The following is a 25,018-nucleotide window of genomic DNA, read 5'->3' as shown; positions in this document are numbered from 1 at the left end:
CAACCCTCCACTTCCTTACCCAAGAAAATGAAGGATGCTGGTCGTGTGCTGAGGGCCCTCTGGGCCTGACTCTGGCAGGCGAAGCCCCAGTGTCCCTGAAAACAAGAGCCATGGACTGAACACCCTGTCTCCCCTCCAAGCACAAGGATGCAGGGCCTGGAGAGGGGGGTTTTATTATGTCAAGAGGCCGATTGTACAGAGCAAAGATTGTACAGACACAGGTGGGGTGAGGGAGACCAAGAAGCCAGAACCAGGAGGGATGGGTGGCCTCCCGGTCACTCCTCTCCCCGAAACATCCAGGCGGTGGGAAAAGGGAGGGAGGGCGGGCTGAACGGCGGCTTCCCCACCCCCATCCCCTCACCCCCGTTTCTGTGTAAGAGCCAGGCAGGCTACATCCCTTGACCTGGAAAAATACAACAGGAGACCCTCAACCCCCCACTCCAGACCCTAACACGCGTGAGGTCCTCCAGTCTGGCTCCTGGCGTCCGTCTGTCCCCAGTCCCCTCCGTGAGCATCCTGGCCTCCCTTCTTCCCGGGCTCCTGGCAGCGGGCGGGGCCTGGACCAGGTGGTTTCGGGGTAGGAGGCCTGGAAAGGCTCCCCCCACCCTTGCAGGTGCCTCCAGGAACGATGGCCCAAGACTTCCTTGTGGGCAGCCCATTAGGGCACAGCAGCCTGGTGCCCTCCAGGACTGGGCAGCCCAGGAGCCAGGCGGGCACTGAGGGTCAGCTTAGAAACGGGTCCTGAAGGGCAGCCAGACAGAGGTGGGAGCTCTGGGCGTGGGGCGGGGGCTGCAGCCCCAGAGAGAGAAGGTTCAGGCGAGTCCAGCCTGCAGGCGAGGGGCAGGGTGGGTCCCCACCAACCCAGCCACAGGGGGCCTCTGGGGCCTGCCGCCCAGGACTCGGCCACTCAAGCACCCAGCCCTGATTGGGGTCATTTAAAGCTCAGAACAGGGGATCAGGGGTCAGCACTGGGGACCCCGGGTCCCCGCCCTCCCCTGGCCCCTGCCCCTTGCAGGCTTCCATCTTCACACGCGCTGGATCTCAAACAGCTTCACGTCTGTGTCGTACCAGACAGGTGGGTCCACATTCCTGCGGAGCGGGTCTACGGTCACCTGGGGGCCGGGCGGCCTCGAGGAACAGACTGGGGAGGAACTGGGCTGTCCTCCTCCCACCGCCCCAGGCAGTGGGTGCCCGCCCCCACCAGACAAGACCACCCCGGTGGACAGTCTTGACATCAACCCCACTAGCTGAGGCCGACTCTCAGGGGGGACAGCAGACCCCCAGAAGCCCCGAGGAGCCCACCTCAGGTAGATGACGCCCCACATGTAGGTGCGGAACCACATGGCCGTGCCCGAGTTGGCCTGGTACTTGCGGATGAGGATGGGGTGGGGCACGGGCAGCAGCCCCACCAGGGTGCCGTGCTGCAGGAACCGCAGGATCTCCGACTCGTCCGTCAGGCCCCTGCCAGCAAGACGGGAGTCTCCAGTGTGCCCACTCTGAAGGTCAAGGGGAGCAGGGGGCTCGCCCATGCTCCCAGCCCCAGCCCCGGCCTGGGCTGCCCCCAGAGCCCACCGGCCCGGCCATGCCCCCAGCCTCACTTGTCAATGCAGATCTTCTCCACCTGGGGAACCAGCACCTGCAGCAGCCTCATGATGGTTTGCAGCGGCAGCTTCGACTTCCAGGAGAGGATCTGGGGGAGGAACCAGGGTTCCCGGCTGGCAAAGCAGTCCCCCAGAGGCTCTGGCACAGACTCGACCCCTGGCCTGGAACCAGGAGCTCCCCAAGGCAGAAAGCACCCTGGCTCATCACAGCAAGGGCCTGGCAACCAGGCAGGGCCTGTGAATAGGGACTGCTATTCGTGCAGGGGCTGCGGCCTCTCATGGAGCGTGTGCCACGTATCATGCCTTTGATCCTCACGATAGAGTAATGAGGCTGGGACATTTAGTATCCCCGTGCAAACACAATTAGTGGTGAGGTCAGGAAACAAACTAGGGAGTGAGCAAGTGATGCAAAGAAGGAAACTGGAAAGGGTGATTTATTGAGAAAGGGCTGTGGACAGCTGTACCTTAACCCTGCTGGGGAACCAACTCTGGACAGTGTAGACAGAGGAAGCAACCAAGCCAGAGAGGCCAAGGTCACGAGACAGGACTGACCCCAAACCTGACCCCAGGCCAGTCCCTGGAATTGGACGCATTCCCATCCAAGCCCTTCCTGAGCCAGGAGCCCCCGACTACACCCCTCCCCACACACCTTATGCCATCTGCCCCACCCTCACCCACTCCGACGTCGGGCTCCACTGCCCACTGGCCGACGCACTGGACAGTCGCCGCTGCTCCCGCCAAGCCTGGCTGGGCTCCTGGTCCCCGAGAAGGAACAAAGTGAGGGATGGTGGGAGAGGCGGGGGGAGGGCAGCCCATCAGGTCCTCGAAGCGTCCCCCCCACAGCCTGGGACCTGGAGGGCAAGGAGGTCTCTGCCCTGGCCCATGCTGGGGGGAGGGGACCCTCTCCCAAAGGAGGGGATGGCCCAGCCCAGCGCCCTTTGCCCTGGGCCCCAGGCCCTGCCCGACCCAGCCCAGCCTGGTGACAGGTTTAGGGCCAGGGGCTGACTGGGCAGACGGGGTAAAGGCCAGCCCAGCCTTGATAAGGCTGATGGATGAGGAGGCTGAAGGCCAAGGGCTTGAGCCCATGACCAATAAACGAGGGAGGGGTCTGTGAAAGACAGCCCCCCACCCCCAGGGCAGAGAGTCAGCAGTGCCAACCCAGATGCCCTGAGCACCAGGTGCCCAGCCCCCTGCGGCAGGGGACCCCAGGGTGCCCTGGCCTGGCCTGCATTTCAGAGACCAAGGAGGAAAGGAAAAGGCCCAGCATCGCCCCCCGCCCGGAGTTCCCCGGGGCCCACCTCCGTGGCTGGGCTGTCCTCTGCTGAGCTCTGCTGGGGCGCAGACTCCAGAGACCGCAGAGTGCCATCCTCCGACACCTGGGATTTCTCCGTCAGCTTGTCAATGCCTAGGGGTTGGGGGGGCAGTAAGGACTCCTGCCCCAGCGTCCCTCCTCGAACACCTCTGCACAGCCCCGCCCCACGAGTCCCCAGCTTCCCTCCACTTTAGAGATGCTGTGTCTGACTCCCCACCCTGTCCAGCACGGAGGCCCGGTCCCCCCACCCAGCCAGCCCTCCCGGGCTCCCCCAGTACCTCCACCCCAACCCCTGCTGTCACTTTCCACAGCCCTTGCCAGCCGTCAGCACCGGACCTGGGGTGGCCACCAGGCTGGTCTTGAGGGTGCCCGGCTCAGCGGGCACGGCGGGGCGGGACCCCTCCATGGAGGCGCCCTCCTGCGAGCCCGCGCGGGACAAGGGTTCCGGCGGCCGGCGGCGCCACTGCAGCGCCTTGTGGATAGCTGGCGGGTCAGTGGGCAGGTTGGCCAGCTGGTGGAAGACGCTGCGCTTCCGGATGATGGCGTAGACCAGGTTGGAGTTGCCTGTGGGAGGGGAGGGGTGGGTGTCTCAGCGAGGCCCCCTCGCCATCCCCTGCACCAGAGCGGCTTCCTGGGGTGGGAAGAGCTTGGAGGACAAGAGGGGTGTCTACCCCAGGGGGAGGCGACAGCAAAGAGCACAGAAGATGGGGAGTGTGGGCAGGGTTGGTGCTGGGGGCAGGGGGGTGGGTTGAGGCGACTCCAGGATGCCACCTGTCAGCAAAAGAGCTTCTGGGCTGAGCTCACCCCTGCCCCTCCCTGGTACCTGGGGGACCCTCTCACCACCCAGCATGAAGGGGCAACACCTGGCAAAGCTGGGTGGGCCCAGCATGTCAGGGTCCCGCTAAGCCAGCTGTTCAATATTTTGACGGTTCCCCAAGCCAGGTCACCAGGAGGAAGGACCATACAGCGTGTGCCCACGCTGAACGCCCTTGGCTCTGAGGGAGACAGGAGTACTTTCCGGGGCTTCAGTGCCCTGCCATCCCGCCGCTCGCCCCGCCCCGGCCCGCTCCCGACCCGCCAGGGTCCCCGCCCCGCCCCGCCCCAGGCCCAGCCCTTCTCGACCCGCCAGGGTCCCCACCGCGCACCGCCCCACTCCTACGGCCACATCTCGCCCCAGCGTCTGCGTGTAGACTGTGCCCCTCTGTGTTTTCTACTGTTCCTACCCCATTCATCCCTGATGAGTTAGTGTCAGTCATTCAGTCGTGTTCGACTCTCTTGTGACCCCATCGACTCTGACCCTGGGATTCTCCAGGCAAGAATACTGGAGTGGGTTGCCATTCCCTTCTCCAGGGGATCTTCCTGACCCAGGGAGCAAACCCAGGTTTCCTGCACTGGCAGGTGGATTCCTTACCGTCTGAGCCACCTGGAAAGCCCTTCATCCCTGATCAATTAGTGCAAATATTACTTATTCTGGAAATGATAACAACTGTTAATATTTAAGTCACAGGCAAGTGACTTTCTTGGATTATTTCACTTAGTCTTCCCAACACCCTCTGAGATAGGGACTCTTAGTACTATTATTACGATCATCTTACAGATGAAGAAACTGAGGCTCAGGGAGCTGATGTGTACACAGTCACAGAGCTCAGTGTTCATTGTTGTTGCTCAGTTGTGTCCGACTCTTTGCGACCCCATGGACTGCAGCATGCCAGGCTTCCCTGTCCTTCATCATCTCCCAGAGTTTGCTCAAACTCATGTCCATTGAGTCGGAGATGCCATCCAACCATCTCATCCTCTATCGCCCCCTTCTCTTCCTGCCCTCAATCTTTCCCAGAATCAGGGACACGAGTTAGCAACTAAACAACAATCCTAAGCTATACAATAGGTCCTTGCTGCTTAACTATTTTATATTCAGTAGTGTGCATATATTAACCCCCAATACATATAATTTTATTGTAGAAAATGGAGAAGGAAATGGCAACCCACTCCAGTGTTCTTGCCTGGTGAATCCCATGGACAGAGGAGCCTGGCAGGCTACAGTCCATGGGGTCACAAGAGTTGGATGTGACTTGGCGACTAAACCACCACATTAGAGCAAAAAGGGCTGCATTTTAGTTACATGTGTACATGTCTGCCTCCTCTAAACACAGAGCTTTTCGAGGATGAGAATGCATCCTATTGATCTCCATCAGTCTGCTGCTGCTGCTGCTAAGTCACTTCAGTCGTGTCGGACTCTGTGCGACCCCATAGACAGCAGCCCACTAGGCTCCCCTATCCCTGGGATTCTCCAGGCAAGAACACTGGAATGGGTTGCCATTTGCTTCTCCAATGCATGAAAGTGAAAAGTGAAAGGGAAGTCGCTCAGTCGTGCCTGACTCTTAGCGACCCCATGGACGGCAGCCTACCAGGCTCCTCTGTCCATGGGATTCACCAGCCAAGAGTACTGGAGTGGGGTGCCATTGCCTTCTCCACTCCATCAGTCTAGCACTTAACAAAATGTCTGATTACCAGATATCATCAAAAGTGTATCCATTGTTGTTCAGTTACTAAGTTGTGTCCGACTCTTTGTGACCCCATGGACTGCAGCATGCCAGGCTTCCCTGTCCTTCATCATCTCCTGGAGTTTGCTCAAACTCGTGTTCACTGAGTCATGATGCCATCCAGCCATCTCATCCTCTGTCACCCCCTTCTCCTCCTCCCCTAAGAGCTAAGTGGCAAGGCCCTAACTGATACCAGGCAGCCCAGCATCTCTGACACCCAGCAGGCCCGTGACACCCTGAACTTCCCTCCCATCAGACTTAAGATGACCTGTTTGTCTGGGTGACCATCTGTTTAGAGTCCCCCTCCATGCCTCCCTCCCCAGCTGCGAGTTCCACGGGGCAGGAGGCACTCTGCTCAGTTTCCCACTGAATCCCCTCACCGGGCCCAGGGCTTGGTATACAGCAGGCACTCAATAAATGCATGCAGGACAAACAAACTGGGGGCCGGAGGGCTGTGTCCTCCTCAGACGGGAAGGAGTCCTCGCCCACTGCCCACCCCGGATCCCCCCATCCCCAAGGCCAGGCCAGGGGCTTGGGCCGGCGCCTCACCATCAAACTGGTACTGAATGATGTTGTTGAAGACTTCCAGGAGGAAGAAGACCAGGTGGTGGTTCTGCGCGGCGGAGAAGAGGAACCAGGTGGTGGAGAAGGCCTCCAGCAGGTGCAACAGCTTGTTGGCGGCCACCATGGACAGGCTCTTGAGGTAGGGCGACACTACAGGGGAGGGGTCGGCTTACTTCCAGGGCCCCACCAACCGGGCCTGCTCACCCAGGGCCTGGGAGGGACGCGCTGCTCCCGCTCCCACACCCTCCCTGCCCCGTCTGGGAAGTCCCCCCCAAAATCAGGAAGACCGAGCCCCAGAGGCCAAGGCCGCACTGGCCATGCCTCCTCAGAGCCCCAGGGCTGCACCTGGGCCCCTCCCCATGGACAGCCATGTTTACAAAGCCACTCACACACTCCATCTCCCCCACTCCTCCTTGAACCTGAGAGGGAGGTAGATACAGGAGACCATTCCCATTTTGCAGATGAGAAAACTGAGGTTCAGAGAGGTTCATAAACTTGCCCAGAATTGCCCAGTTATAAAGTGATGGGCAGGGATACAAACTCAGGACCTTTACATCTTTCTAGAATACCAAGCTGGGAATTCCCTGGTGGCCCAATGGTTTGGACTCTGAGCTCCCACTGCAAGGAGCCTAGGTCCCATTTCTGGTTGGGGAACTAAGATCTTGCAAGCCATGTAGTACAGCCAAAACAAAAAAAAAATGTTTTTTAATTAAGTAGAATATCAAGCTGATATTCCACATATAACTATATACAGATTTTCTGCACAGCCTGTGAAGGGGGAGTCAGAGACGCAAGGCTGCACACAGCTTGACTTCACAGACCGATCTGTCATAGACTGATCTTTCCTCGTATCTTTCTCCCTCACCGGGATGGGGCAGGGTCGGTGGCTGTCTTGTTCACAAATGCATTTTCAGGTAAGATCTGTGGGATGGAGCCAGTGATGCAAGGCCCAGTTTTGAGCCCTGGTTGAGGAAATAGGATGCCACAGTGCAGTCAAAAAATTAAGAAAGAAAAAAGGGGTAAAAATGAAAGAGAGAGAGAAGGAAGGAAGGAAGAAAATTGACCAGTAGGTACTTTGTCTGTTGTTGCTGTGTTTTGTGCTCAGCTGTGTCCAACTCCTTGCGACCCCAGGGACTGTAGCCTGCCAGGCTCCTCTGTCCATGGGATTCTCCAGGCAAGAGTACTAGAGTGGCTTGCCATTCCCTTCTGCAGGGGATCTTCCCAACCCTGGGATCGAACCCGAGTCTCCTGCGTTTCCTGCATTGGCAGGTGGGCTCTTTACCTCTGGGTCACCTGGGAAGCCCTGTAGGCACTTAGATGCCCTTATGTTAATATTTCTATTGGACCCAGCAGGTTTGAACCAGGGAGCCTGTGGCAGGTCAGCCTGTGGCCGGGCGCCCCCTGGTGGTGATCGTGGGAAAGGCGCGCCCTGGTCCGCGCCCTACCGTTGACCACGATGGTGAGCAGACAGTCGAAGAGGGGCTGCAGCCGCTGGTGCCCGCTGGTGATGATCTTGTGGAAAACCTATGCGGGGAGCAGGGGGTCAGCCACGGGGCCCCCGCCGTCTCCAGTCTCGGCCGAGGGCACGTCACCCCCAGACTTCCAGGTTCCCCCCGACTTACCACGATAAGCAGGTCGGCGTGGGTGCCGGTGAAGACCGGGATGTCCATGGGCACGCGCACGGAGTAGGGCTTGTTCAGCCGCACCCCAAAGTTCCGCTCCCCGCTCAGAAGCAGCAGGATGAAGACACCGATGTGCATCAGGCCCACCCGAGCTGCGGCGCGGGGCGTGGGAGGGTCACCTCGCTGGGTGGGGCGGCGAGGGAGTCCAGGGCAGGGACCCATCTTGGGGTGGAGGTGGGGGGAGAAGCCCTTCCCGGTAGGTCAGGGCACAGGGCCCGAGCTGCTAGGAGGCAGGACAGGCTGGCCGCAGCTGCCCCTCGGCCAGGAGCGCCCCCCAGGGATCCCGAGCCCACCCCAGCCTTACACTGATCCGCTCGAGCATCGTTGAGGAAGTAGAGGATGGGAACCAGGATGTCTAGGACGTCACTGCTCTTCAGCACAAAGAAGAGGAATTTCTGGCGGGGGGGGGGGGGGGGGGGCGGAGACGGGTGGGCGGGGTCAGGAGAGGGGAAGCTCTGCCCCGCCCCTCCCAGAAGTCTCCTTAGATGCCCTCCGCATCCCAGGGGTGGACCGCTGCCGGCCGTCCCGCGCCCCTGCACCGCCACAGGGGCCGGCCCACCTTGTTGAAGTCGCAGAGCTTCCAGAACAGGACCAGCAACTCCTGATGGAACTGGATCTTCTTGGTCGAGTTGGGCAGGTAGGTCTGGAGCAGGGGGTTGGAGAGCAGCCGGGCTATGCCCTTGAGGATGAACTGGAAGTCCTGGGTGGGGTATGGGCAGGGACCTGTCCAGTCTGGCTCCCTGCAGTCCCGGCTTCCTGGCCAGGCCCCCCACATACGCCTCCTCTCCCCCGACTCCCACCCCACCCAGAGCCTGATTCCCACCGTCAGATCCAGAGGGGCCCAGGTTCCAGCGTCATCAACAGCTGCCCTGGGGGTAGCCCCTCAGAAGCTTGGTCCAGGGCAGGTCTAGAGAGCTTACTTCTCTACCAGACGACAGGCTCCCCATCTACACACTGGACTCCTGCCCACCTTGACTCCTGTGGACAGCTGCAATCCTCCCGCCCCTTCCCAGCACCCTGTCACACGTGAGGAACAGTCTATTCTAGAAAAGCTGTCCATCACTGAGCACCTGTTCCCTGGACAGTGCTCTCAGCCCATCCTCACTACAAGGCAAGGAGGCGGTTCCTGTCCCCACATCACAGCTGCAGAGCTTAGAGTCCTGGGGCACAACAACCTCCCCCAAGGTCACAAGACACACGAACCCAGGTCTGACTGGCCTTTCTATCCACTGTAATTCCCCTACCAAACCCACCATCAGAGCCACCTCCTCTCGCAAGTCTTCCCGGCTACCCTCCCCCAGTTGAGGCCATCAGCCCTTTTCTGAGGCTCAAGACCCTTGCAGTCCAACCCCAAGTCCACCGGGACCGTGGTTCCTTCAGGTAGGGGTCAGGACTCTCCCTACTCCCAATCTTATCTGCATCCTCTCACCCCCTGCAAGGTCACAACCTTTGTGAGGAGTGGGCATCAAGAACCCACAGGAGGACTTCCCTGGTGGTACAGTGGATGGGAATCCACCTACCAAATCAGGGAATATGGGTTCGACCCCTGGTCTGGGAAGATCCCAAAAGCCACGGAGCAACTAAGCCAGTGCACCACCGCCACTGGGTCTGTGTACGGCAGCTGCTGAACCCGGCGAGCCCAGAGCCCACGCTCCACAGCAAGAAAAGCCACGGCAGTGAGAAGCCGGTGCATCGCAACAAACAGTGGCCACTGCTCACGCAAGCAGAGAAAGCCCGAGCACAGCGAGGGAGGCCCGGCGCAGCCAAAAAATTACGTACTTAAAAAAAAAAACCGCCAGAGCAAGAGCATTGTTCAACTCACCTCCTCTCGATGGATGCGGGACAGGTAGTTCACAAACAGGTTCTCGGGCCCTGGAGGCTGCGGAGGGTGGAGCTGGGGCTCAGCAGGTGCCCTCACCCCCCACCCCCGCCCTACCCCAGGCCTAGATGGCAGTGCCCCCTCTGACCCCAGACACCCCCACGAAGTGCCCGCCGGGCATCCCTTGCCGGGCTGCTGGAGGGGGTGCCACTCGGCAGCCCGCCCTCTCCCATGCTCACGTCAGCATCGTCCATGGCGGTGCCCGTGGTGGTGCCGTCCACGGTGGGGCTGGCGCTGGTGGCGCTGTCGTGGTCCAAGGTGACGATGAGCACCTGGGCCGCTTCCTCCACCAGGGGTTCCCGGTAGTCGGAGAAGAGCAGGTGGTTATAGGGGATCCCGTAGCCCACAGGGTCATAGGCACACACGGTGTTCAGGAGCGAGGTGAACAGGGGCAGGGCATGTCTGCGCAGGAGAGGAGGGGGCTTCAGGGACTCTGCCCACCGTCCACTCGCAGCTGCAGCCGGGTGGGCAGGTCGACCAAAAAGACCCCTCATCGCCCACTGTCTCAGTGCCAGGCTGTGGTCTGGGGACCAGGGAGCAGCCCCAGGAGCTCATCCCCCTCCTTGGCTGTATCTGGGACGCTGGCTGGGATGGTTGGGGGCCAGAAGGAGTTCATTACCAAGACAGGGATGGCCAGTCCTGAGGGGCTCTTTGTAGAGTATCATGTCCACACCCCTTAGATTTTTCACCCCCAGGGGTTGAAGCCTATTGTGGGTTTTTTTTTTTTTTAAGTTTTTTAATATATATTTTTGTGACTGCTCCACACGCTACAGCTGGGATCTTAGTTCCCCAACCAGGGATAAACCTTCAACCCCCTACACTGGAAGTGCAGAGCCTTAACCACTGGACTTCCCGGGAAGTCCCTAAAAACTACTTTGTTTTTTTAGAGCAGTTTTAGGTTCAGAGTAAAACTTGAGGGGAAGGCAGAGATTTCCCATAGATTCCCTACCCCGACACACACACGGTCTCCACCACCATCCGCATCCCCCACCAGGGTGGCACATTTGTTACAACTGATGAGCCGACATCAACACATCACTGTCAACCGAAGTCCACAGTCGCCATCAGGGCTCATTTCTCTTTTTTTGGCTGTGGAATCCTATTTCCACCAGGGCTCAAACATGCACCCCCTGCAGTAGAAGTGTAAAGTCCTAACCTCTGGATCACTGGAGAATTCTCGACACTGTGTCATCTACGGGCTTGGATAAATGTATAAAGGACATGTCTCTGAGGTTTCTGCAGGGCAGGTACCCTCCCTCGGGGCCTCAGAGAAGCGCTGGAGGCCCACAGGGAAGGCAGGAAGCGAAGCACGCACCCCATTCCCCAGCTCCCAGGCCACAGAAGGCCTCCATTCAGAGACTTGTGAGGTGTCAGAGGTCAAGCTCCTCATCTTACAGATGAGGAAACTGAGACCCAGGGAGGTTCATCAAGTGGCAAAGGTGGCCGTTTGCCTGATAAGGCTGGGGAGGAAGAAAACCCTGGCCAGCTTCCAGCTGTGCCTGGTGGGAGAGCCACCTGGACTCTCTCTACTTCTGGGGGTTGTGCCAGGGTGAGGCTGGGCGGAGGGGCTGCAAAACCTGAAGATGGGGCGTGTCATGTGGGAGGCAGAGTCTGGAAGAGGGTGAACCTCGACACTTAGGGGCACTAACCCCGTGTTGCCAGTACAGCCCCGGGCACAAGAGGAGCTGCACAGCTGGAGCATTCGGACCTGCTGTAAGTATGCAGTCCTGCCATGTGACACCTTCGCGAACTCATACGCTCCCCAGAGCCCTTAAGTGCCCCCATGTGGGCCGGGCGTCCCCATTCTTCAGAGTATTCAGCACACCCCCACCCACCCACCATTTAAACGCACTGCCCAGGAAGTTCCCTGGGTAGGACTCGGCCACTGCCGTGGGCCTCGGCTCAATCCCTGGTCGAGGAGCTAAGATCCTGCAAGGCCACACAGCATGGCCAAAATTAAATAAACTAACACAAGCTACATGTAGCTACGGACAGCTTAACATGTGGCTGGTCCGAAGGGAGATGTGCCATAAATGTAAACTACACACCAGATGAAAAGTGAATGCAAAACATTTCAATAACTTTGTTTAGTGATTACACCTCAAATACTGATGTTTCAGACATATTGGGTTAAAAGAAATACATAATTAAAATTAACTTCACCTGTTTCTTTTTCAACTTTTTAGATGCTGCTACTAGAAATGTCTAAACTGCATATGTGGTTTGCATTATCCTTCTACTGGACGGCGCTCTAGATGGAGGACCCAGGCACCCTTCACCCAGGGCCCCCAACAGGGACCGCGCTGGTGTTAAGGTGCGGCTGTTGTTATAGGTCATCACCACCAGGGGGCAGCGTGCCTCCTCAAATAAGACACATTCGCCAGCAAATGGCCTCAGTGCCGGGCTGCCTACAAGCGGGAGGTGGGGAAATCTAAAGGCAGGCCAGGGGCCCCTCACCTGTTTTCTGTGGAACAAAAAAACTGCACCCACGGATTGATGCTGCTGCTGTCCGGAGCTGGGGGCAGGTACATGGCCTCGGAGAAGCAAGTCAGCAGCAGTTTCAGCAGCTCCATCCTTGGGCAGAGAGGACAGGAGAGAGCCTACCCTGAGGTTCCCAGTTCCCCTGAAGGAGCGCATGCCCACCCCGCCCAGCTCTCCTTCAGGTCCATGAAAAGAAGTGACTCCGTCTTATCCCTGTGATGCTGAAGCAAGGTCACGAGAGAGCAGGGTCTCCTCTGTTACTGTTTAGTCCCTAAGTCTCGTCTGACTCTTTGCGATCCCATGGACTGTAGCCTCCAGGTTCCTCTGTCCATGGGATTCTCCAGGCAAGAATACTGGAGTGGGTTGCCATTCGCTTCTCCAGGGGATCTTCCAGACTCAGGGATCAAACCCAGGTGTCCTGCATTGCAGGAGGATTCTTTACCCCTTAGCCACCAGAGAAGCCAAGGGTCTCCTTGGAAGACCCCCACACATGGCTCCCTCTCTGAGCTGTGCAGGTGCCAGGCCTGGGGTCCAGCCTGAACCAGCTCACCGATTCATGTCATGGATGTAGTTGGGCTGGGGAGAGTGAGCAAAGCCCACGCCAGCCTCCCAGATGTATTCACAGCTGTCCAGGGAGTGAATGTCCTCCGCCGAGTCCTGGGGACAGTGTTAGGGAGAAATCAGACCCCTACTTTCCTTGGTGGGGGGGCAAAGACCCTCATCTCTCCTAAAGACAGACCCTCAAAGCACCCCGGGTGCTAGGAAAGCTCATTTTCCTTCAGTCTGGTGCTTGCTCAGTCCAGTGCGAGACAGGAAGAGGTAGGGAGTGAGCAGAGCAGAACTGGGGCCCCAATGGTGTGTGGGCACGCGGGGTGGGCAACCTCAAGGTCAGTCCACTGCCCTCCGGAAGTGAGGGGCCAGGCCCCCAGTGCGCCAGCCCCACCCCCCCGCGGCCCAGGCCAGGACAGTGGGTGCTTGTGCCCTGCCTCCCGGATACAGAGGGCAGGGCCTGCACCAGCTGGCTCCCCTCCAGCCGTGCCAGCCGCCACCCCCTCCTGGGACCATGCGTGCCAGGCAGCCTGGCCCTCCCAGGGCAGTCCCTGCCCCAGGGAACTTCAGCTGGCCCCGACCTGGGACCAAGGCCCTCCTGGGCCAGGGGAGGAGGCTGAGGGCTCTCACCACAGTGCTCCTCCGGTGGCTCTGCACCGTGAAGTCTGGGCAGAAGAGCAGGTCAGCAATGGCCAGGAGCAGGGACTCAGCCAGGGGCCGGGCGTTCTCGTCGTCATCCTCTCCCTGCTTGGGACACGGCCCGCAGAGGCCCCTCAGTTGTGGCTGCCGAGGAGAGGCAGTCCCAGGACTTGGGGAGGGGTGGAGGACAGGGTCGGCCCAAGCAGGCACCCATGGTGGAGGGAGACAGGAAGCGAGGGGCGGGGGAGGAACAGGAAGAAGACCCCTAATCACTCCCAAACCTCCCAAGGCAGAAGGGGGACAGTGGGAAGCAGGGCCTGGGAGCAGTCAGGAGGCCTCCCCCCTGACTGGGAGGGGCCGGGTGAGCCCCCTAAACTCAAGAGCCTCAGCCCTGCTGAGAATCCCTGGGTCCACCCACCCAACACTGTGTACCCCTAGTTGCCTGGACAGAACCCCAGGGAGGGAATGGGGTAAGTGGGGGGAGGGCTCAGCTGCCCTGCCCCCATCTCTGCCCAGCTGCAGGGGCAGGGACCCCCACAGGGGAGAAACCCAGGACTTAAGGAGGAGTTGACCCCCTCCCCCGACCCCTCCCAAACCCCAGAAGAGGTTTGGAGGAAGGTGGCCCCCTATAACTTTCTTTCCCTGTCCCCGCAGTCCCACCTCCCCGCACCCCCCCAAAGTCCCGGCCAGGCCCACAGACCCCTCCTCGACCGGCCCCAGGCACTGTGGACCAGAAGAAGCCCCTCCAGTCAGGGTCCTCGAAGATGTAGGGCAGCACGCGGGTGAGCAGGCGGCTGCAGTTCAGCACGATCTGCCTCTCCTTCTCCGAGTGGCAGCCGCTCTCGGCTCCCTGCACCAGCTTCTCGACTGCCTGCAGGAGTGGGCAGAGAGGCGGGGGGCAGGGGGATGAGGCCCTGGCACCTGGGGTCAGGCTGGGCACCCCGGGCTTCAGAGGGTGAGGGGGAGCATGGCCAACCTGCAGGGCCACCTCTCCAGACAGGGTCAGCCAACCCCAGGGGGACAGGACATGGGCCAGGGGGCAGCCTGGAGCAGCTGGGAGTGAGACCAGCTCACCACTCATTGGCTGAGACCTTGCTAAGTGACCAGCCTCAGTTTCCTCATCTGTAAAATGGCAACACTGACAGGACCAACCGCCCTTGCTCTCATGCTCGGTCGCTCAGTCGTGTCTGACTCTTTGCAACCCCATGGACTGTAGAGCCCGCCAGGCTCCTCTGTCCATGGGACTTCCCAGGCAAGAATACTGGAGTGGATTGCCATTTCCTTCTCCAGCGGATCTTCCTGACCCAGAAGATCAAATTGCATTGTCTCCTGCATTGGCAGGTGGATTCTTTATCACTGAGCCACCAGGGAAGCCCACCAACCACACAAGGTGAGCCAGACGAGCTGACTTGCAGCAACTGCCCACCTCCCAGAGCCCAGCTCCTGGGGGGAGAAGTGGGTGAAGCCTTGGGGCCACCTCGACTGGGTGGGGATGTCCTGGGTGCCAGCCCTGTTGCACCACAGGGCTGGGCCAGCTCCAGCCTCCCTGGGATCGTGGGAAATGGCTCGGGGGGCGGTGACAGTGAAGGGCTGGGCACCCCTCACCTTGTAGCACAGAGTGGCTAGGTTGGAGGGTGACTCCTCTCGCACCGCCCGGATCTCCGCTGCTGGCACCAGCGCAAAGACATCCTGCACCGAGGTGGCAGTATCTGCCCAGAACTGGTCCCAGAAGGCGTCATCGGTGGCTTCCACAGGCTGTGGGGGGACCAAGTGTCCAGAGTCGCATGATCTCTTGCCAGCAGGCCCACAGTGTGCCCAACTCTGTGACCAAGGGAGCCCCGGAAAGGGAAGTCCCCTCCTCCACTCCTGCTGGTGCCCAGGAGTCTTCCCCCCATGGAGACATCCTTCAGTGGCCATGAGCCCTGGTTGGCACAGGCAGGCTGGGGACACTTGACACAGATGGTCAGGGATCGGCTGGCACTGAGTTCAGTAGGCAGAGCCCAACCCAGTCCCTAAGAGACTTGTGACCCCCCAGTAACTCACCATCTCCCTTTGGTAGATCCTCCCCACTTGGGGGCCTCCCCAGGCTACACCCCTAAGTCACATGCCCAGGGACCAGAGCCAGGCTGTGCCCCTTCCCCTGGGAAGAAGCCAAGGGGACATGTGCTCACTGCCAGTCACTCAGGCTGCCCCCTAAACCCCAGTGTTCACCCTCACCCGGGACACCCAACTAGTGCCGAATCTAAAGGAGTCGCCCACGGCTCTCTGACCACATCCGCTCTTCTCGGTACCCACCACAGCCACTTTTGCCAGGGCCCCCTTCCAAATCTACCCCCTCAATCCCACCTCCACACTGCCCCCAACCAGCTTTCAAAGCACAGCACCGAAGGCATTGCTCCCTCAACCAAGACATTTAGGGCTCCCCACTGCCTGCCGGGTCCAGACCTTGGCTGGACAGTCAGCCAAGATCACACCTAAACACCTACAAGCACACACCTGGGCACACGGACACGCACACGGACACACAACAAATACACATGTGCACATGGATGTGTGCATAAGAATACCTGTATTCACGATCCCAGCAACACAGCCCGGCCATATTTTCTGGTTGCCCTTGCACAGACCAGCCCCTCTTCCCCACATGCCCACCCCACCCAACACTGTCCAAAGCCCGACCAGACGTACTGAGGCAACGTGCCTTCAGCACACTTATGCCTTGTAAGTCATATAGTCAGCCATGTGAACACCCGATTTAAATCATGAATCCTAGAAGTCTTTCCTAAGGAAATGGCCTGAGACATTCAGGTGTGAGAATGTTTATTGAAGAGCTGTTGTGAAAAGTGAAACGTTGGAGTCAACCTAAATAGTCAACAATTGGGGAATGCTTAAAAAGTTGCTGCTGCTGCTGCTAAGTCACTTCGCTCATGTCTGACTCTTTACAACCCTATGGACTATAGCCCGCCAGGCTACTCTGTCCACCGAGTTCTCCAAGCAAGAATACTGGAGTGTGTTATCATGTCCTCCTCAGGAAATGACCTGGCAGTCTAGTGGTTAGGACTCTGTACATCCACTACAGCGGGGATGGGGTCAGTCTTTGGTCAGGGAACTACGATCCTGCATACCACTCAGCCAAAAAAATAATTAATAATTAGTCATACAGTGCAATATTATGCAGCCATCAGAATGTCTTCAAAGAATACGGATGAATGGAAAATGCTCGTGGTACAATGTTACATGAAAAAGAGAAGATATAAAGTAACTATAGGATGATCATGATTTTCTGTAAAATTATAGAGGAATAAAAGCCTGGAAGAAAATGAAAAAGTGGCGATAGCAATTATCTTGCGGGGTGGCTTTTTTGTTTGTTTCTTATATATTTTTTCTGTCCATGCGCGTATTGCTATCTTTTTCTTTTGAATGTTCATCTGTTTGAGGGTCAACCAAGGTCCTCTTACCCTTTTGAATAGTACTTCCTGCAAGAGACCTACCCAGGCTGCTCCAATCAAATCAGACTTTTGCCTTCTCTGAAAGAGCTGATAAAGGGCTACTACTACTACTACTACTAAGTCGCTTCAGTCGTGTCCGACTCTGTGCGACCCCATAGACGGCAGCCCACCAGGCTCCCCCATCCCTGGGATTCTCCAGGCAAGAACACTGGAGTGGGTTGCCATTTCCTTCTCCAATGCATGAAAGTGAAAAGTGAAAGTGAAGTCACTCTGTAGTGTCCGACTCTTTGTGACCCCATGGACTGCAGCCTACCAGGCTCCTCCATCCACGGGATTTTCCAGGCAAGAGTACTGGAGTGGGTTGCCATTGCCTTCTCCACGATAAAGGGCTACTCTACCACAAATCGGCAGGTAATACGCATCACTCTTATTATCAGGAAACGATGTGAATCTTACTTTAAAAAAAAAAAAAAAAAAATTCTGTTGGGACTTCCTTGGAGATCCAGTGGTTAAAACTCCACACTTCCAATGCAGAGGGGGCAGGTTTGATCCCTGGTCAGGGAACTAAAATCCCACATGCTGTGCAGTGAAGCCAAATAAATACTTTAAAAATTCTGTTCTCTAAAGCCACTTCTTCCAAGAAGTCTCCCAGAGTTTCTACCAGTGGGCTCGATCCCACCCTGGAAACCTGCTCCCCACCCGCCACAGTCACTCATCACGGGCCTGATTCCACTCTTGCCTGGAGGCTCCATTCCTCCACCAGCCCTTCTCCCAGGACCGTGCACTTGAGGCATATGGCAGATGCTCAGCCAGTATTTGTCCAGCTAAAAGCTGTAATCAGTCCCAAAGATTCCCTTCAGCCCCTTCACCGGGCAGAGCTGAGCACAAGGCTGGGTACAAGCCTCCCCAGGGTCCAGTTTACCCCAGCCCACTCCCCAACAAGGCCTCCCAGTGAGGTACAGGGCAGCCTGTGGCCACGGCCTTCAGGGCTGGCCTGGCCCCAGGACAGCCTGGGTCCCAAAACTGGTAGAGCAAGTTAGCTGGGGGAGAGGAACAAAGACCAAAACTGCGCCCTGGGGCCGCGGCTGGCTTGTCCTCATGCCCTCCAACCCTCTCTGGGGTCCAGGGAAGCACACCCCCAGTGTGGGTGGTCGGGTGGAAGTGGGGAAGGAGCCTCCCGGAAAACATGCATGGCCCTTGCCCACCTCCCTTCTGAGAGCACCTCTGGGAAGCCATTTTTCCCCTCCTCCCAAGTAGCCACTACCCTTTAAGCTTAAAGGGGCAGAAACTCATCGAGTGCACTTGACCTCTGACCTAGTTCATCAGGCAAGTGTCCCCTGGGGACTGAATTAAGAATGAGGAGAGAGTCTTAGCAGGGGAACTTGAGAGGCCCCAGGGCAGCCCAGCTCTGAAGCAGAGGGAAATCCCAGCTCTGGGAGCTGGCCTTGAACTTCAGGACTAATGATTTCACCTCCCCCATCCCCAACTTGGACCTCTTCTCCAGGTCCCAGCTGTGGCTCAGATCCTTCAGTTCGGTGGCCGTTACCAGAGCAGGGGAGGCTAGCTTGATGCCATAGGTACTGGCCAGGTTCGCTGAAACTTTTGAGTGGGGAGGGAACATAGCTTAGATCCTGCCTCAGTTATTCTAGCCCTACCTAACACAAAGAAGCTTCTAAAATCCAAGCTAGTTTCTTTAAAGAGTATTTTTGGTGGAGGTGAGCAGGCCCGTGCTGCCAAGGGCACAGGGACTGAGCTACCCTGGAGGGAAACCAGATATTCTTAGCGAAGCTTTGCTGGGACCTGCTCAGGCCAGATGCCCACCAGCCTGGAGGACCGGCTGCAGCTGCTGGACCTCTCTGGGGGGAGAAGGGAAGCACCAGCAGTGGTCTCGCCTGCCAAGGGTGACCTGTACTGAATCACCACGGCATTCGCACACTCATACGTGTGCACACGTGTGAACATGGACCCACCAGGTATCCTCTGGCCTACGACAGAGAATCTCCAAAAGGACAGGATCTAGGAGAGGGTCCCAGATCCAGGAATATGCCCCTCGAGGGCTCCACCCACACCGGGAAAGGCTTGAAACACAGCCAAAGCTGCCGGCTTCAGGACTGGGGTCGGGCCCAGCCCGAGGCAGGAAGAAAACAGGATACAGCACAGGAAGGCCGGGAAAGCCAACCAGCTTGGGCCCAGGCCACGGGGAAAAGGTTCTAGGTTGGCTTGTCTGCAAAACCCTGAGATCACAGAGGCCCTGGGACAAGAGGACACCCTGGGGACAACTGGCCTGAATCTCCTTGGGGACACCAAGTGGCAAGGTCTGGGGACCATTTGGGGTTTGGCCCTGACTCCCGAGCTGTTTGAGCCAGGTCACTGCACAGGGTCCGTGGCTTCAGGCTCTGAGGGTCTCTCCCTCCAGGCAGCCCAGGTCCCCTCCCACCTGCAGGGCCCCAAGGCTCTCCCGAGAGAGACTCAGGCTGGTGTCTGGCTCCAGCTCTGTCCCACGTCAGCTCACTGTCCCCAGCTGTCCCCAGCTGCTCAGTCCACCCTGTCATAGGGCCACAGCCAGGGAAGGATGGAGGCCCAGTGTAATTTGGGGAGGGGGCCCGAGCCTGTAGGAATCCTGTGGGACCCAGCTGAGCTGGTCCTACTGGCCTGGCAGAGACCCTAGCTGCCGAGCCCATAGTGACAAGGTGGTTTCCTCCAACAAGGCGTTTCCCTCCCCAGGCAGGTAAACACGGAGGCCTCCCTCCCCTCTTCTCCTTGTGGCCCCCCACCGAGAGGCGGGACCACCTGCCACCCTCAGATCTAGAAGCCCCACACGCCAAAAAAGCCAAATGCCAGAAACAGCCAGGAGCCTTGGGGGCAAGGGTGATTAGCAAGGCCTGGTTTCTATCAAATGCCTCTCAGCTGGGACTGGACCCTTCAGAGGCCCTGGGCGTGTGCCGGGCTCCTGACCTTTCTCCTGTGGGAACCAGAGAGTGTGGGACCAGAGTTCTGGCCCCTGGAGCTGCGACCAGCTGGCTGTGGGGGAAATGGCTCCCTTGAACCTACTCTACTTGGGAGCATGAGAGAGCCCTAGGGGTGCAGGTAGAAGGAAATCCCCGGCTGGCAGCAGGTCCTGACTCCCTCGAAAGTGGGGGACCTGGGGAGGCAGAGATGGGCATCTCTTTGGCCAGAGTGGCCTGGCTCAAGGAGTGAGAAGAGAGGGGTGGGCAGGGAGATAGCCTTGCTGGGGCCAGCCCTTGTGCTGGGGGCAAGGAGTTGGCCTCGGTGCCACTTGTGGGCTCAGGGGTCTGTGCAAGCCTGGACGGGTACCCCCAGGCCCCACAGTACCTAGTCCAGGGGCAGCCTGGACGGTTCTTAACCCTGCCCCAGAGAACACAGGGTACAGCAAACACAGCCACCTGCACCGCAGGGCCTGGAAAGCGGAGCCCCTGGAGCAGTGGTCCCCAGCTGGGAATCTGGACTCCATGGACCTGGGAACAGCTCCCCTGGCCAGGCTGCAGCGCTGCCTGCCACTCTGCGTGTTCCCATCAACACCTAGGCCTTCTCTGGCCGTGGGCATCGACCCGGCCCAGCGAGGCCGCCACCGTGCACCAGCTGTTTCCCGATCCGGGAAGGCAACCGCCGGCTTTGTTTGCACTGAGTCAACCGGGTCTGTGCCTCCCGGATCGCCGACACCCACCGAGGGGCAGGGAGGAGAAAAGGAGGTGTTTGGGTGGGTGGGGGTGGGGAGAGGCTGGAGATTGAGGGGCTGGAGGGGCGATGAGGGGGCCGACAGCGGAGCGGACAGCGGCGACGCCGGCCTGGGGAGTAGGCACACGTCAGCCTAAGGTGGCAGCAGCAGCTGCGGGAAATAGGGATGTTCCCGGGAGAGAAGGCTGGGGGTGGGGGACTAAGGGATGGAGCCCTGGGGTACAGGCCCAGGAGTCTCGCTCTTCCCTGGCTGCGGCGTCACCCTCCTGGCCAGCTGGTCCCCCCAGCCCCCGGCTAGCCAAGTTCTTGCAGCCGTTCCCCCAACCCCGAAAGCCCTGCCCTGCCCCCACCCTGGCAGGTGCGTGGGAAGGCCGGGGCCCCGGGCGCACCTGCGTCTTGGTGGTGAGCTGGATCACCGCCTTTCGGAAGTTTAGCTTGGAGTCGGCCGACCCCATTTCGTTGGAGCCCGTTCCGGCCTGGCCCCGGCCCCGACTCCCGCTCGGGCTCCGGCTCGGTATCCAGCTCCAGCCCCGCTGCCCCCGCGGCTCTCGCAGGAGCCGAGCCGCGCGCCCCGCCCGCCCGCCGGCGTCGGCCCCGCCCCCCTGGGCCCCGCCCCGCCGGGCCCCGCCCCCCGCACCTGCTGCTCCAGCGCCGGGTTCCCCGCGCCGACCCGGGGTCTGGCCCGCGGATCCACCCCCAGCCCCTTCTCAGCTGGATCGGGTTCCTTCTGCGTGGAAGCGTTATTCCCCTCGGTCTCTCCCATTTACACTCAGCGCCACCCCCATCCCCCGGGCCCGCAACCTTTCCAGCCTCCGTCCCCTGCCCCCCATCCTCACCCTCGGTCCCCACTCCATCACTAGGCCGACAGTTTCAAAGCCGGTCCTCTCCAGCATCTTTCTTGTCCATCTCCCGGCATTCTGGGGCATTCTGGGCATCCGCTCCTTTGGTTCCCCTTTTTCTGACCTGTCTCATCGGGCTCCGCGGCCTGGTGAGAGCGAGGGGTCCCTTCTGAGTCCCACCATTCCTTTCTGGCCACTTGCCTTCCCTGAGAATCCTCTTAGAGTCATCCATTTCAACAGATATGTTTAGGGACTAGGATTTATCAACACGGTGTCAGGGCCGGGGGGCCGAGGAGGCTTAAGGCACAGGGTCTGCTATTTAAGAGCAGTTAGCTAGAGAGACAAAAAAGGAACAGATTAGCCATGGTTCAGCCCAATGAGACCAGGATAGAGGCAAATTAATAATAATAAATAGTGACAACCTCTTACACGACAGAAAACCTACCTCTGAAGTAGGTATTATACCCACTTTACCCTAGGGAAAACTGAGGCTCAAAGCAGTTAAGCTGCCCAAAGTCACACAACTGGTAAGGAACAAAGCCAAAAAAGTAAATCCAGCTCTGGCTCCAAAAGAGGCTGCATTTTTTCAACAATATCGCCTTGCAGGTTATGTCTGGAAGCTTCTAGAAATCCTAGCTGCTTCAAAAGGAGGTGACATTTAGCTTGAATTGGAGTTCCCAGGGTAAAAAATGTGGGGTGCGCTGTCTAGGCATAAAGGCAGGGTAGGACAGGGGTGGGGTAGTAAGGAGGGGGGCAAGGGTGTCCCCACAGCACTGAATGAGCAGACTGGACGGGAGAGCTCTGTGTTTGCTCCTGAGGTGGGTTTTCCCTACCCTGGATGAAATCTTGGACAGGCTCCATGGCTTTTATAATCACTTCAAGATAACAAATGAATAGTACCTTTATTTGGCATTAAAAAAAAAAATCCAGTCCATTCTACAAATCACCCATTCCCAGTCCAGGCCAGTGTGACATTTCAAAGCTGCTGCGTCGCTTCAGTCGTGTCTGACTCTGTGCGACCCCAGAGACGGCAGCCCATCAGGCTCCCCCGTCCCTGGGATTCTCCAGGCAAGAACACTGGAGTGGGTTGCCATTTCCTTCTCCAATGCAGGAAAGTGAAAAGTGAAAGTGAAGTCACTCAGTAGTGTCCGACTCTTTGTGACCCCATGGACTGCAGCCTACCAGGCTCCTCCATCCATGGGATTTTCCAGGCAAGAGTACTGGAGTGGGGTGCTATTGCCTTATTCATTAAGGAGATACAAACTGAAACCACAATACAGTTACTGCTACATACCTATTCAGTTCAGTTCAGTCACTCAGTCGTGTCCGACTCTTTTCAACCCCATGAATCGCAGCACGCCAGGCCTCCCTGTCCATCACCAACTCCCGGACCTCACTCAAACTCATGTCTATCGAGTCAGTGGTGCCATCCAGCCATCTCATCCTCTGTCATCCCCTTCTCCTCCTGCCCCCAATCCCTCCCAGCATCAGGGTCTTTTCCAATGAGTCAACTCTTCGCATGAGGTGGCCAAAGTACTGGAGTCTCAGCCCTTCCAATGAACACGCAGGACTGATCTCCTCTAGAATGGACTGGTTGGATCTCCTTGCAGTCCAAGGGACTCTCAAGAGTCTTCACCAACACCACACTTCAAAAGCATCAATTCTTCTGCGCTCAGCTTTCTTCACAGTCCAACACTCACATCCATACATAACCACAGGAAAAACCATAGCCTTGACTAGACGGACCTTTGTTGGCAAAGTAATGTCTCTGCTTTTCAATACGCTGTCTAGGTTGGTCATAATTTTCCTTCCAAGGAGTAAGTGTCTTTTAATTTCATGGCTGCAATCACCATCTGCAGTGATTTTGGAGCCAAAAAAAATAAAGTCTGACACTGTTTCCACTGTTTCCCCATCTACTTCCCATGAAGTGATGGGATGCCATGATCTTCATTTTCTGAATGTTGAGCTTTAAGCCAACTTTTTCATATCAGGATAGGTCAAAAACAAAAACGTAATGATGCCAAATACTAGTGAAGATGGGGAGTGTTTGTATTTTCTTATAAAGTTAATTCTAGGGATTTCCCTGGTAGTCCAGTGGTTAAGACTCCGTGTTTCAAATGCAGGGGCACAGCTTCGATCCCTGGTGTGGCCAAAAAATAAAAAAATAAAGTTAAATATACAATTACTGTATAACTCAATAATCCCATTTTTAGAATTTACTCAGGAGAAATGAAGACATAGATCCACACAAAAGGCTGAGTAATTCATGTAACAGTTTCATTCATAATCACCAAAACCTGGAAACAAACCAAATGCCCATCACCTGTGGTTCATCGATACAATGGCCGAGTACTCAGCAATTGTTTAGCCACTCCGTTGTGTCCGACTCTGCGGCCCCATGGACTACAGCCTCCTAGGATCCTCTGTCCACGGGATTTCCCAGGCAAAAATACTGGAGTGGGTTGTCATTTCCTTCTCCAGGGGATCTTCCTGACCCAGGGATCAAACCTGCCAATCCTGGATTGGCAGGCGGATTCTTTACCACTGAGACACCTGGGGAGCCCATACTCAGTAATAAAAAGGAACAAATTACTGGTACAGGCAGCAACAATGTGGATGGATCTCAAAAGTGCTGGGTCAGATACAGAAGACAACGTACTGCGTTACATCGTTTATATGACATTCTGGCAAAGACAAAATACAGGAACAGAAAACAAGCCAGTGATTGCCATGGGCTGGGAGCAGGATGAGGGCACTGACTGTGAAAGCATGTTTTGTTTCGATTGTCGGGGTGGTTCTGTGATTGTGTATGTTTGTCAAAATTCACGTGACTCTGCACCTAGAAGGGATGACTTTTACTGTGAGTTGTAGCTCAATTTAATTAAAAATAAATAAAACAAGAGCAGGTACTAATTGACCATTCAAAGGGAGGAATCGTTTTTTGCTTTTATTTCTTGATCACGCACCATATGGGATCTTAGTTCCCCGACCACGGACTGAACTTGCACCCCCTGTGTTGGAAGCGTGGAGTCTTAACCACTGGACCCTCAGGGAAGTCCCCCAAGAGAGTATTTGTGAGCCCTCTGGTCTTGCCCATTGTTCAGAGCCACTTCTGTGGTTTGCAACCAGGAACTCCAGGTGGCACTGAGATATTTCTGGTCACCCATGGACACTTGGACAGATTGGCCAAAATGAGTTTAATCAAGGGGTGATTTATAAGGAGAAGGGAAACCAACAAGCGTCAGTGAGGCACTCTGGGGCTAGAAGCGGTAGAGAGCCTCAGCTATCCTCAAACCTAAGGTGGTGAGGGGTGGAATGGTTGCTAGAACACAGAGAAAGAGAGCCCAGCCATAGGAGAGGGCCAAGAGGAGCAGTGGGCTCCCACGATCTGGGAGGGATGGAGCTGTGAGATAGATACCCACCTTCACTTGTCTCCTGCCCCCAACTTCCTGCTTCCCTCAGTGGACCAACAGAAAGCAAGGGGGATAAAGGGAGTCCACAAGACTTGATGGATTCCACAAGACTCTTGTGCAGCCCACAAGAGCTTCGGCCATTCAGGCACAGAGTGGATGGAGCAGATCGATAGAGATCTTAAAGGGCAAAAGGAACGTGTCCAATATGCAGGTAGTGGGAGAGAGTGGAAGCAAGGCCCAGAAGTGGACAGAGCCTTGCTCATCCAGAGAACAGAAAGAGAAACTGGGATAAAGTGGAGAAATCGATAAGAGATAAAGCTTGAGAGGTGGGGCAGGGCCAGGCCATAGGGGGCTGCTCACATCCCGTTAAGGAG

General features: G+C 57.4%; 1 protein-coding gene across 4 annotated transcripts; it reads right to left on the bottom strand.

Annotated features, from left to right (window-relative positions):
* Positions 1-116: 116 nt before the first annotated feature.
* Positions 117-20,957, bottom strand: HID1 (HID1 domain containing). 4 transcript variants are annotated; one of them, XM_070774111.1, is made up of 19 exons: positions 20,782-20,957; positions 14,853-15,002; positions 13,948-14,118; positions 13,239-13,391; positions 12,610-12,716; positions 12,036-12,152; positions 9,758-9,980; positions 9,522-9,578; positions 8,259-8,342; positions 8,004-8,094; positions 7,640-7,791; positions 7,463-7,541; positions 6,003-6,167; positions 3,250-3,477; positions 2,900-3,006; positions 2,276-2,356; positions 1,599-1,690; positions 1,303-1,461; positions 117-1,089 (listed from the first exon to the last, which is right to left on the bottom strand). In XM_070774111.1, exons 1-19 carry the CDS (start codon positions 20,845-20,847, stop codon positions 1,026-1,028), a joined length of 2,346 nt encoding a protein of 781 aa, XP_070630212.1. In that variant the 5' UTR covers positions 20,848-20,957; the 3' UTR covers positions 117-1,025. The 4 variants fall into 4 exon arrangements, with proteins under 4 accessions (XP_070630212.1, XP_019837732.2, XP_019837733.2 ...); XM_019982173.2 differs by having other exon boundaries at positions 8,259-8,399; positions 20,782-20,956; XM_019982174.2 differs by having other exon boundaries at positions 8,259-8,399; positions 13,239-13,355; positions 20,782-20,956.
* Between the last annotated feature and the right edge of the window lie 4,061 nt (positions 20,958-25,018).

Source organism: Bos indicus, chromosome 19 (assembly GCF_029378745.1).
Source record: "Bos indicus isolate NIAB-ARS_2022 breed Sahiwal x Tharparkar chromosome 19, NIAB-ARS_B.indTharparkar_mat_pri_1.0, whole genome shotgun sequence".
In the NCBI taxonomy this organism is placed as follows: domain Eukaryota; kingdom Metazoa; phylum Chordata; class Mammalia; order Artiodactyla; family Bovidae; genus Bos; species Bos indicus.
This window is presented reverse-complemented; position numbering and strand designations above follow the sequence as displayed.